General features: G+C 40.0%; 1 protein-coding gene across 1 annotated transcript in view; it reads right to left on the reverse strand.

Annotated features, from left to right (window-relative positions):
* cntln (centlein, centrosomal protein) overlaps positions 1-12,337 on the reverse strand; it is a 515,615-nt gene extending 503,278 nt beyond the window's left edge. The window contains exons 1-3 of the mRNA XM_028805853.2: positions 12,031-12,337; positions 11,443-11,582; positions 2,597-2,685 (exon numbers count right to left, since the gene is read on the reverse strand). Coding sequence (XP_028661686.1) covers positions 2,597-2,685; positions 11,443-11,562 — 209 coding nt within the window. The 5' untranslated portion in view covers positions 11,563-11,582; positions 12,031-12,337. The remainder of the gene's footprint in view (positions 1-2,596; positions 2,686-11,442; positions 11,583-12,030) is intronic.
* Positions 12,338-13,839: the final 1,502 nt, after the last annotated feature.

Consider the following 13,839-nt stretch of genomic DNA (forward strand, 5'->3'; position numbering starts at 1 on the left):
CGGGGTGCAACAGACATGCACAGACTACAAAATCTTTAATTGTAACCCGGTCAAGGCTTTATATGGACACATAGCCAGATAACTCGTGGAGAAATCTAGGTGTGTTAACCTGGTTTGTCAAACTGGAAAAAGGGTTTACATGGCATTTTAAAAAGTGCACGTAAACACACTAACTGATTGTGAAACGGGATTAAACAAAAACCTGCAACAACAGGAGGTCTCCAGGAATGACTCTGAGAACCACTGATAAATTTTAAATGTGGTGATAGGTATTGGCCAACATTGGTTGGTTCAGTTATAAGGTTTATAAGATAGATAGATAGATAGATAGATAGATAGATAGATAGATAGATAGATAGATAGATAGATAGATAGATAGATAGATAGATAGATAGATAGATAGATAGATAGATAGATAGATAGATAGATAGATAGATAGATAGATAGATAGATAGATAGATAGATAGATAGATAGATAGATAGATAGATAGATAGATAGATAGATAGATAGATAGATAGATAGATAGATAGATAGATAGATAGATAGATAGATAGATAGATAGATAGATAGATAGATAGATAGATAGATAGATAGATAGATAGATAGATAGATAGATAGATAGATAGATAGATAGATAGATAGATAGATAGATAGATAGATAGATAGATAGATAGATAGATAGATAGATAGATAGATAAAGAAAGGCACTATATATAATTAATAGATGGATAGATAAGAAAGGCACTATATATAATTAATAGATAGATAGATAGATAGGAAAGGCACTATAGACAGACAGACAGACAGACTTTATTAATCCCAAGGGGAAATTCACAAATTATTGTCACATGTTCAGAGTACAGTGAAATTCTTACTAATCAACATACAACAACTTCTCACAATTTGGTGCCATGATTAATGGGTAGAATAGCCTTACCTCCAAAACTCGGCCTTCCTTACCGTCCAGCACTGCACAGTTCATTCAGTCTTAGTAAGGAGAGTCTTGGCTCAAGGAAACTTGTGACTGATTTTTGAGATCGCTTAGGTAGACCAACGATGATCATATCATTTTGAAATCTGTGTTATTGCAGTGTGTTAAGAGAGATTTTACGGTACTATGTTTTATTATTGAATGTATAGTGTGTAAAGGCTGTTGTGCTTCCTTCAGTTGTCAGCTCTTCATGTTAAGCAGACAAATCCCACCACAAACTATTCTTCTGTATATTATGTAGAATACTGTAGGGTAGCTATTCAGCTAATAAAATCAGGTTAATCGATTAGGTTTGATGTTGTATAAATACAAGTGATCAAATATCAATGTTTGAGTAATGCATTTTAAGTACAGGTTTGTTGTGGCAAGCAACAGGTACTGGGAGAGAGGAGCCGAAGGTCTTGTGCAGGTCAGGGGCCCATGGAGTTCAGATTGGGCCCCAACTCATAACAAGGGTCCCCAAGTGTGCAAGATGGCGTTTCAGAGGGTTTAACAAAGAGGAAAGCTACATCGAGATTCCTCATAACTGAGTGAAGTGCATTGTACAAATTTAGTTAGATTTTAGTATTTTCATGGTCACAAAAGAATTTCATTTTGTTAATAAAAAACAAACAGTTAACACCTATAGTTTAATTATAAAAATACCAACATTAACACTTTAATATAGGACATAAGGCTTCTCCGCGTCTGGTAATGCAGAAGCTTAGTGTTAAAAAGTTTTTAAAGGGATAACGAGTTGGAATTCAGAATCTGTATTGGCTGATCCAGTAACATTAAATCTTTCATCAGTATCTGCCTTAAAAAAAACAAACCTAATCAGAGTATCCCTGCCTAATATTATTACTGTAGTACACTGAAGCTGCTTAGTCTTTAATCTTGAACATGTGACCTACAATTGTCCAACGGTGTTTTTCTAGTTTTAGATTTTATTTAGTTTCAGTTTTTAACTATTTTCTAATTTTCATTTTTTGCCATTTTCTAATTTTTTTTCTTTTTTGTTTTATTTCGTTCATATTATTTGCAATTAAATTTTAGTTCTTGTTACAATTTATTAGTACACAGTGGCTTCAGAAAGTACTCACACTCCATTGGGGTGTAGGCAACCCAGGGTGGGAACCCCTGCTCTAAGGTGACAAAAGCCAAACACAGCAGAACACCGAGGAAACAAGGAGCACATTCCAGTAGTGCAACACATGAGCAGATTTATAAAAAGATTTGAAATGTCTAAACCACAGACTTGAATCACATTGTAAATCTCTGAAAAAATTTCAAAGATTCTGCTTCATAGATGCTTCCGACCCCCCTTGACAGAGCTGGGGTAAACCTGAAAAGAAGAATGTGTGAACATCCCCAAATCCAGATGTGCAAAGTGAATACAGACATAGCAAAGGAGACACAAGGCTGACACTGGTGCCAAAGAGGCCCCTATCAAGTCATTGACTCAGAGGGTAAGCATTCACACTTTTGCATTTTTCATATACTGTATTTCTGTTTCAGAGTGAAAAATAATTATTCATTTATAAAGTTCTGCAATATTATGTGCTGGTGCAAGAGCAAAATGTTTCATATGGGGTATCTGTGCAAAGTAATTATTAATAACTCACCTTTCCACAACCAAGCTGACTGCTTGAGTCAAATCTGGATTGGCAACTTGAAGACGTTTCCATAAAGACCACACAAACTCTTTGTCTGCCTGCAAGAGACACAAGATAGACTTAGATAAAGTTCCATTAAGGAAAATTACAAAAATGCTTCACCTTTTTCCTACTTCCAAAGACGACTAAGTTTTCAACTTGTGAGGATCAAGCCATTTTTAGTATTTTATTGGCAATAAAAATAGGAAAATAACATAACAAGTAAACAGTGTACAAAATTGTAAAACAGTAAAAGTAAAAGGAAAGAAAACTATAAACTTGTGTAAACAACTACTTTAATGGCTAGTGAAAGAAAATGATTCAAATACATTTACTGTCCCCATCAGTTCTGTGGAGTTTGGGTGTCAATCTGTGAACACAGAGCACTGAAACAAATTCCAAATTCTGACACATTAACAGGTGGCAGGTGCAAACCACCATGAAGGGGTAATGAAACCACACTGTACTCCTTTATTTGTTAATGTTTATTATTAACAAGCTGAAATGTTAAAACAGAAAACATACGAGTGCTCAAACTCTGCCGGTACAATTCCTCCTCTCATAGTTAACACAATGAATACTGGGAGAGGCTCACGCGGATGACGTAACATAACACAGACAAATAAAGGGGACAAGAAGCTGTTAAAGGTTCAGCACCCATGCGAGCAACAGTAATAACGAAACAAATAAAATAAGAAATAATTCACACAAAAAAAAGACTGAAAATCTACAAAACATACTAAGAATGATTATAAAAATCAGGAGTGGTCTCCCCTAGACTTTCTTGTATACTCAGATATGGGGATATTTGAGGAGTAAACCCCAAGACAATGATTATATTTTTATATTACGAACATTAAAGAACCATCAACAACAAATGGAATTAATAATATATTGAACAATCATCATAAAAGTAAAGTTGAATAAATCGGACTGTGCAGCTGCATGAATAAAAGGTAAAGTACCATGTCCAGTTAGTGGAAATAGCCCAAAAGTTGATAGAAATCTACGTTTTGTACCTAATACTTGTATGCAAAATTTGGTTGACCTAAGTGAAAGCGTACTCAAGTTACCGTGTTTACACACACATACAATTCCAAAAGTTCTGGACTCGGGGTTGGTCTAAAACTTCGAGATTCATCAAAATCTCGAAATGGACCTTTTGGAGGATTCCAAAATAGTTCCCTATAGTTCATATACAAGAAAGTCATGGAGATCTAAAACGTCGAGATTCCTCAAAATCTCCACATCGCAATTTTTGGATCATTACAATATCTTCCCTATATTTCGTATACGAGAAAGTAAAAAAAAAAAAAAAAAGACTTACTATACATATGGTCAGGTTTGAATACATATACCAGTCTGTCGGAACCGAATGTGGTCTTAAGTCAATGACTACCTGAATTTACATAGAATTTAAAGCCCGAGATTGAACCCTCCACCCCTTTTTATTGTGTTGTTTCATCCCGTGATGCCTACTAAACTGTCAGGGATGTATTTACTGTACATAACGCATGTTCATAACAAGAAACATACGATGGCTTAGTGTTACTGTATTTATTAAATTGCAACCTTAGCTTATTTTGTTGTCATTATTTAGAAGGGGAAGGGTAATCACCAAGATTGCAGCAACTACGGGGTATAACACTGCTCTCAGTGCCAGGTAAGGTCCTCACTAGGATCCGTGATCACTTGCTCACCTTCCAGCGACTGGAGAAGTTTGGTTTTACGTCGAAGATGTCTACCATCAACCTCATCCTAGCACTGGGTTCTCTTTGAGTGCAAACGTGAATATCGGCAGAGTTTCTTTGCATTCTTTGTCGATTTTTGTAAAGTGTTCAACTCAGTTGATCAAGCTACCCTGTGGGACATCCTGAGACTTTGTGGGATTCCCCCCTCAAAGTTGCTGGATATCATGGCCAGCATGTACACTGGTACTGTGCAGAGTGGAGCCAGGACCTCTGTGTTTTTTCCCAGTTGATTCTGGGGTCCGTCAGTGGTGTGTTCTGCTCTTACTCTGTTCAATGCTTGCATGGACTGGGTGTGGGGCAGAGTCGTGTGGTCCAGCGGCTGTTGGGCATCTGTTGGTGCAGAGAGATGCAGTGATCTTGACTTTGCTGACAATGCTGTGACCTTCATGGAGTCAATGGAGGCTCTGGTCGGGGCTCTTGAGAGACTGAGTGAGGAGTCCAAGTGTCTGGGCTTACAAGGGTCCTGATAAAAACCAACAGCCAGGCCTTTAATGACCTCTTGGGCACGGCCATCAGCAGTGTGTCTGTCTGTGGAGAAAGTGTCGACCTCGTTGAGAGGTTTACTGACCTCGACAGTGACATTCATGTCTCTGGTGACTCTTCCTATGAAGTCGGTAGACGGATTGGGAGAGCATGGGGGGTCATGAGGTCACTGGAAAGGGGTGTGTGGAGCTCCCGATATCTCTGCAAAAGGAACGAAGGTCCAAGTCTTCAGAGTCCTGGTGCTTTCTGTCTTGCTATATGGTTGTGAGACGTGGACGCTATCCAGTGACCTGAGATGAAGACTGGACTCCTTCAGTGTTGTATCTCTTTAGTGAATCCTTGGGTACCACAGGTTTGACTTTGTGTTGCTCACGGAGTCCCAAATTGTGAGGGTGCAACATTTATGACACTACAGCCATATGGCGTGATTTCCCGAGGGTGATCTGACTCGCAGGAGCAGCTGGACCAGGCCAAGGGGGCGCCCACATAACACCTGGCTGCAGCATGTAGATAGTCATTTCCCTGAGGGTGGGATTGGATGGCGTGTCTGCCTTTGGGGTTGCCAACTGGGATACCGAACTGTTTTATTGTGTGGTGGGTGCAGCAACATGCTGTACCAGTGCATGCTCCCCAACCTGACTTGACCTTACCTTACTTTGCCTCATCTTTTCTATGTGCCAAACTGTTAGCAGACATGCCCGCAATGTCTACCCTAAGCAGACACAAGGCACTTGCTTAATTAAAACAACAGTTTAGAAAGTAAGACTTGCATTTGCAAATCTACTATATACACCTGCAAAGAATGGCTGATTATTAAATAGGTAGCTGCCCTTCACTCTGTTACTCAGTTTTTATATGTCATCATAGATACAAGTGCTTCATGACAGATAAAGTGAAGGCAGTCATGCAATATGCTTCACCAATTTCAGATTTGACTTCTACATTAGGTACACATCAACAACAATATACTTTTTTGACTTGACAATCTGAACTTGCAAGTTAGCATTTCCCGTAAGACATAAAAATGTGTCAATGTCCTGTAATATGCTGTACAACAAAATGGCTGCTGCTGCACCTCAAAGTACGAATGAGGTCAGGTACTGTGTATCATCCATCCATCCATTTTCCAACCTGCTGAATCCAAACACAGGGTCACGGGGGTCTGCTGGAGCCAATCCCAGCCAACACAGGGCACAAGGCAGGAACCAATCCCGGGCAGGGTGCCAACCCACCACAGGACACACACAAACACACCAAGCACACACTAGGGTCAATTTAGAATCGCCAATCCACCTAACCTGCATGTCTTTGAACTGTGGGAGGAAACCGGAGCGCCCGGAGAAAACCCACACAGACACGGGGAGAACATGCAAACTCCACACAGGGAGGACCCGAGAAGCAAACCCAGGTCCCCAGGTCTCCCAACTGCGAGGCAGCAGCGCTACCCACTGCGCCACCGTGCCGCCCTACTGTGTATCAGTTCTTCACAAAGTTTTATGTCAAAAGATACTGTATGCAGGGCCATCTATGGCCAACAGCCATTATTTATCATAAATTCTGTGTGACATTTGTCATATTATTTTTCTATGTGCACTCGTGAAAAATACTGTAACAACTGAAGGTGCAAACAAGAAATTTTGGCACACAAACGCAGATAGTGAGTAAGCCAGAACGGGGCTGTTTATTGGAAAGCTCCTCCTGAATTGAATTGCCTGTATTACTCCCACTGTTAGGAATTTGGAAGGTTCCCTAGTAGTAAGAAGTCAAGCAAAATGACCCCTTTTATTGGCTAACTAGAATGATTACAATATGTAAGCTTTCAAGGCAACTCAGGCCCCTTTTCTTCACACCCTAGTACTGAAGGTACCCTAAGAAAGAAATCAAACACAACACTGTCCAACGGGCACTCCTCCCCAGCGTCTTTCTATGCTGCAAGATGAATCCAGCACAGCTACTCTATGAGCTACCATGCTGGTTCAGAGTACAGGACTGGGGTGGAAAGAAGTAGAGCAGAAGTAAAAGAAATGGTGTCGTCTGCAAGAAAGTCAAGAAGTGTGTTCAGAGGTCAGTGTCAAAGTCAAAATTCTTCTAAAAAAGAAAAGGAGAGGAGGTCAGCCCACAGACCACCAGGTACATGGTCCGAGGACCACACTTTGACAGCCACTGCTGTATATTCTAGTTGTTCATCTTTAAGGACCATATTTAAATTCCAAGTTCATCTTTATTACTCAGAGAAACTTTTTTAAATTGAAAATCTATTTTTGGGTTTATTTATTGTTGTTTATTATAGCATTTACTTTATTTAATTGTAGTTCATTATTAATGTTATTAACAAATGATTGGTAAAGTTCAATTTTTGTGGGTTTTTTTTTCTTTTAATTGCTCAGATTAGCATAATAAGCTTATTAAAAGGGCCAGCTCAGCTATGGGACACACTCTGGACCCCCTGGAGGTAGAAATGAAGGAGACAAAACTGAGCACCATTATGAACAATGCTGCACATCCTTTCTGTGACACAGACAACAAACCACTCAGCAGACGTGTCTCAAGAAACACAATGGGGGGCTATCGTGGGCTGCATCAGGAGTGGGCAGGAGGAGGAGTATAGGGACCAAATCAATGACTTTGTTAAATGGTGCGACTCAAACCATCTACACCTGAACACCAGCAAAACCAAGGAGCTGGTGGTGGATTTTAGGAGGACCAGGCCCCTCATGGACCCCGTGATCATCAGAGGTGACTGTGTGCAGATGGTGCAGACCTATAAATACCTGGGAGTGCAGCTGGATGATAAATTGGACTGGACTGCCAATACTGATGCTCTGTGTAAGAAAGGACAGAGCCGGTTATACTTCCTTAGAAGGCTGGCGTCTTTCAACATCTGCAATAAGATGCTGCAGATGTTCTTTCAGAGGGTTGTGGCGAGCGTCCTCTTCTACGCGGTGGTTTGCTGGGGAGGCAGCATTAAGAAGAAAGACGCCTCACGCCTGGACAAACTGGTGAGGAAGGCAGGCTCTATTGTTGGCATGGAGCTGGACAGTTTGACATCTGTGGCAGAGCGAAGGGCGCTGAGCAGACTCCTGTCAATTATGGAGAATCTACTGCATCCACTAAACAGTATCATCTCCAGACAGAAGAGCAGTTTCAGCGACAGACTGCTGTCACTGTCCTGCTCCACTGACAGACTGAGGAGATCGTTCCTCCACCAAACTATGCGACTCTTCAATTCCACCCGGGGGGGTAAACATTAACATTATAAAAAGTTATCGTCTGTTTCTACCTGCATTATTATCAATCTTTAATTTAATATTGTTTTTTTGTATCAGTATGCTGCTGCTGAAGAATGTGAATTTCCCCTTGGGATTAATAAAGTATCTATCTATCTATCTTCACACCAACACCTGTATAGCAGACGTGTCTCAAGAAACACAATGGGGGGCTCCTTCATACCAACACCTGTATAGCGCCTCACTGCCAATGGTGCTGCCAAGTCCTTTTTTATATATATTTTTATTGATTTTAATTAGAAACAGCTAACATTCCATACAATTAAATCAAATTTAACAAATCAAAGCAAAATTCGACCCCCACCCAAAAGAAAGAGTGAGGAGTCAGCAACTGCAGTTACTCTATAAAAGAAGCAAGAAAAGAAGGGTGTTCCTTTCCCCCAAAATGGAAGCGGATTCTAAAATGTCATTGATTAGAAGCTGCCATATTTAAAAAACGTTTTGACCAGATCCCCTAAGTGAGAATTTAATTTTTCTAAATTCAAGTAGTATAGAACATCAGGTACCCACTTACTTAAGAGTGGTGGAGTGGGATCTTTCAGATGTTTTTCTTTCTTCTTAGATTTCTTCCTGGTGTGTGTGTATGTATTTATGATACATATTCAGTAAACACACACACACACACACACACACACACACACACACTTCCTTATCATCACGGGGTATCAAAAGTTACAGCACGTATCCTGTCTAGATCTAACATCAAAGTAGCACACAAGCCTACAAACACTCTACACACAGTCCTTTTTAATGCTAAAAGCAAGAAATTGGCAAAAGAGACACGGAACGCAGTTTACAGCATACCATGATCTCTGATTTACACACATACAAGTTCAACTGGACACACATTTAAATGGGACTGGGTGCAATAAAATTCAAGGCTAATACTAAAAGAGCCAGAGAATTGGCTGAAACGTGGCTATCCAATGAAAATGCCATTAACAGACATTTGGACATGAACCCCAGTATATGCAGGCTTGAAAAGAATAACATGTACATATTAAATAAGACTTTATGACCAGCATCCCCCGAACCCCAGCTCATCAATTCCCCCACCACATCCACCTACTCTCCCCTCCTTATTTGCTATATATTGCCTTTGATTCCTGTATGTCTAATCATTTTCCTCTGATGATGACACCTGCATGGTTGTCGAAAGCTTAGGAATAAAAAACAATTTTAAGATATGTGACTCATTTTCTTCCTTTGTGGATTTCCAACCATAAATATGTAAACCGTATCACAGTCTATTGTGTATCCTAGCTGTCCCCTGCGGCTCCACTACGTAGTAATGAAACAGGACAAACTTTAAAAATCAATAAAAAAAAAATGTAATTTCGGCCAAGCGGAAGGTAGGTACGCTCCAACGTCAAACGTTGGCACTGTGTCTGATAGTGTTGAGCTTTGATGGAAGAGCGTCCCCCACGTGGGGAGAAAAGCTTGTGGCCGTAATATCTCTGGCAATCAGCAGCTACCTCTAAAACACATGTAGCTCTGATCTCTCTCTCTCTCAAAAAAGTCAAACGTTACTCCTTAACAATCCGTAGATGATAGCCAATGATACCCGTTTGTTCAACAGACTAAGTGGAGGCAAGGTGCGCTCCAACACGTGGCGAGAGGTAGAGTGACTTGAATGGAGGCTGACATGTGAGTGAGGAGGGCCCCGCTCTCTCCCCTTGGCCTGTGTGTGTGTCTCTCAGATTCGCACAAATAAATCGGTACCACAAGCAAACTATGACGCATAGCGCGATGAGAGAAGTAGCAAAATCAACCAGAATGTTCAAGCGAAATCTAGAAAAAAAAAAACGATCTAAATCCGTTAAGTAGTTCTGTTGTGAAAAGCAGACACACAGACAGAGGATTGATTGAGATGTATATAAAAACACACACACACACACTATATTTTTATGGAAGCAAAGGTCTGTGATACGGTTTGCATGTTTGTAGTTGGAAATCCACAAAGGGAGAAAATGAATCACGGATCTTAAAAATCCTAACATTGCAAGAGGTAACGATGCCACTTTGTTAACAAGAGTGCCAGTGTCTGCTGTTATCGGAGGACGTCTCCTAACAGGGAAGAAGAGGATGCTTCAGTTTTTACAAGGAAGCACAGAGGTTCGAAAGGGATTTTTATGGATTTATCTTCACTGTGTATTTAACCTTGATTTTAACCTGCATTTGGATTATTGATTTTAACCTCCACTGGATGCGGTTTATTATTACTTTTTATTTATTGATATATTACGATGACGGCACTACACTTTATTCTGACACACTGTTGAAACCAAAGCAGTAGGCATGTTTGAACCAGCCCTTGATCCGTCTGTGCTTGTGTGTGTTCTCATTGCCCAGTCCATGTCAGTTTATGTCTATTGATGTTCTTGGTCCCAGGTTCAAGGGTGTATGCCAGCTGTGGGAAAGTCAAGTACCGGGGGGGGGGGATGAAAGGTGTCCCATCCAACATTGCCTGTAACAGATCTGTGATGCCACCCTGACCTCGTAAAACCTTACAGGGCACTGGGGGGAAAACATTTGTCTAAGCCAGCCGCACGGCAAACTTCCAGAAAAATATTTGTTGAAAAATGTCACCAGAAAATGAAGCATTTATTCACGGTGTGAAAAGTATTGGCAAATATTAGATAGATAGATAGATAGATAGATAGATAGATAGATAGATAGATAGATAGATAGATAGATAGATAGATAGATAGATAGATAGATAGATACTTTATTAATCCCAATGGGAAATTCACATTCTTCAGCAGCAATTACCGATCAACACTACCCAAAGTCATTCACTAGGAACTGCAGGAATGTTTTACTCAAGTGTAAGGCGCCTCATTGAATTAATATTATTAGCCCCTGGTTAAAAAATACAGATATTTTATACTGAAAAGCACTTAGTTAACTAATACTTCTTGTACATCCAATTAACCAACAGCACATTGTCTTAGGAAGTTTCCCAGGCAGCAAAGTCAGGTAACACAGCCAGTGTTTCTCAGATTATGAAAACCAAAAGTGCATACCAAGTCACAGGGGTGGCCAAATCCTGCACCATTACAGACTTCAGTGCTCAAGGAAACTACAACCTGCTCAGCTAAACGTTTTCTGTTTGATGATTTGTTCAGAACTCTGACTCATGTTTCAATGAGATTCAACAAAGATGATTATTGACTTCCTTTTTTTTTGTTAAATGTACACTCCATAAATGCAAATAGTAATCTAACCACAGGACACTTTCTTCATTTGTTAATCTATCTAACTAAATCAAGATTTTTCCCCAATCAGGGTGTACCTGGCATTGGATCAGCTCCTCGGACAGGTTCCGTACTTCTTCTTCCAGCAATACAATGCGAGGCTGCTCAGTCTTCTTTGAGGTCACCGGAAAGCGCTTACTTTCTCCCTGGAACGCCATGCTTGGTTTGGAGTCGATCTCTTTAAGAAAGAAAAATAAAAAGTGGCAAAAAGATGTTTACAAAAATAATAAAATAAGAGTCGCTACTGTAATTGTGTAATATGACAAGACAAGGTGGTTTTCATAATGCCAGCTCGCAAAAGCTTCAAGACTCAAGTATGGAGGCCCTAGGTAATTTAAACTTGTATTACAAGATGACAACGTTTAGGTTAAAACGCGAGATAGTACTGGCCGGGACGCCAATTCATGCATGGATGCAATCGCGTACACACCGACAAGGGGACAGTCGCCGGTCAACAGCGAGTCACTCGTATCGGCACTGGATGAACACGCAGAAGTAAAAGCTACCAGGAAACTGAAAAAGCGTTTGGGCTTTTCACCGAGAATCCCTTTGAGTTTCACGGGAGTACACGAAGCGACACTTTAATCGCCACCGCACCCAGTCGCGAGTTTTAAATTATACTTTACCTGTTTGTGCTTTCAAATCCCAGGAGAAGGTAATCCAACAGGTGCTGAACTTTCAGCAGTTGTTCGGTTGCCTTGACAACAGCACAAAACAGTGCGCCCCCCCACGATAAACAAGGGGTTTATCGCTGACCAGAACAGGGCTTAAGGTGACTTCAGGACAACGTCGCCAAAACGTTTCTGGCACCGTTTTTTTCTCGTTCCCGTAGAGGGTGCTCTACATCACCAGTTTATCCACCATCATACAATAACAGCCGCCTGCTGCCGTTTCGCTCGTTCAAACCTCCGCGCTATTCGCTGCCGCAAATTATACTGCGTAAAAAAAAAAGCCCTCGCTCGTAATAAGTTACGCGACACTTCGCGACAGTGCTAATCAGAATGTGGCACTGGAGCGGACGAGAGCTGCCGAACAACTTGGCGCGTCATCGCTGACGCAGTAACGGTCGAGTGCTGTGTGCTCAGGCTCGCGCGGCAGGGGGCGGAGCCGAGCGCCAGTGCGGACAGTTCTTAGAAGCGTACGGGTGTAATTGTAGCTTCGCTGTCCTGCGAAAAAGTTGAAATGTTTGGGACATTTTGGGACTATCTAAAAAAATGTGAATTTACCCTTGGGATTAATAAAGTATCTATCTATCTATCTATCTATCTATCTATCTATCTATCTATCTATCTATCTATTATATAGTGTCTTTCACATCTATCTATCTATTATATAGTGTCTTTCACATCTATATCTTTCTATCTATTTACATATGTGAAAGTGCATTTACTTAACTTAAACGCATATCAGTGAGTGCTGAAAACTTTTTTTATGGTATTTAAAGAAATAAATTACAAAATACAATCAACAGTATATAATACTTAAAAATGGTATTCAAGTGGTGTGCGATACGCGCATAAATACAGACGTAAAAAAATCTACAGAGGCACATTATATAGCCCCATGTCACCGGATTGGCCCAAAAAATTTTGATCCCCTTATATAGCTATGTCAACTTTAAACTTCAATACAATAGATTATAGCATCAGTAGGTCTTACAACCGTTTATAGTTTGGAAGTAATGACTAAGTTCAGTCTTGAAACTGTTAAATTTTGGTATTCCACGAGACCATTTCATTTTATGAATATGATATAGTCCAAAAATTATTTACAGGTTAATCGGATATCTAATTTTAGGATTACCATCTTTCCTTTCGAACACAGAATATATCACTGTCATTCAACTTTAAAGCAAATTTAACAAAAATAATTCACCACATTTTGTAACTCAATCCAGAACACCTTAGAGTTCTGATATTCCTAGAAAAGATGGGAAAATGTTTCTGGATCCTTCTCACAAAACACATTTTCAACCTTAAATTAATGTCAAGAAAAACTTTAATAGGTTAAATTCTATATATCACTTTAAAAGATACCTCTTTAACTTTATTTTTGATACACATAAATGTATTTTTTCCTGAGGGAAATGTGTCTTTTTACAGAAGCTCTTGAAAAGACATAAATAGACAGATAAACAAATAGATATATACACACATACAATGGTCTAAACACACACCAAAATGACAAAAAAGGAAAACAGTTTAAAAAAAAAGAAAACTTCCACCTTGGCAGTCCCAGTAAGGCGCTATATACGCCTATTGCTGTTGGTGTGAAGGAGCCCCCATCACGTTTCTTGAAACACTTCTGCTGAGTGATTCCTCAAAATGAAATGAAGTTCTATTAATACACAACATTACAGAGATGAATTAACGCTTTCCTGATGTTTTGCAAGTCTAATTAAGACCAAAAGGGGCCTTTATTGAGATCTTGTTACA

The sequence above is a fragment of the Erpetoichthys calabaricus genome, chromosome 7, assembly GCF_900747795.2.
Source record: "Erpetoichthys calabaricus chromosome 7, fErpCal1.3, whole genome shotgun sequence".
Taxonomy (NCBI): domain Eukaryota; kingdom Metazoa; phylum Chordata; class Cladistia; order Polypteriformes; family Polypteridae; genus Erpetoichthys; species Erpetoichthys calabaricus.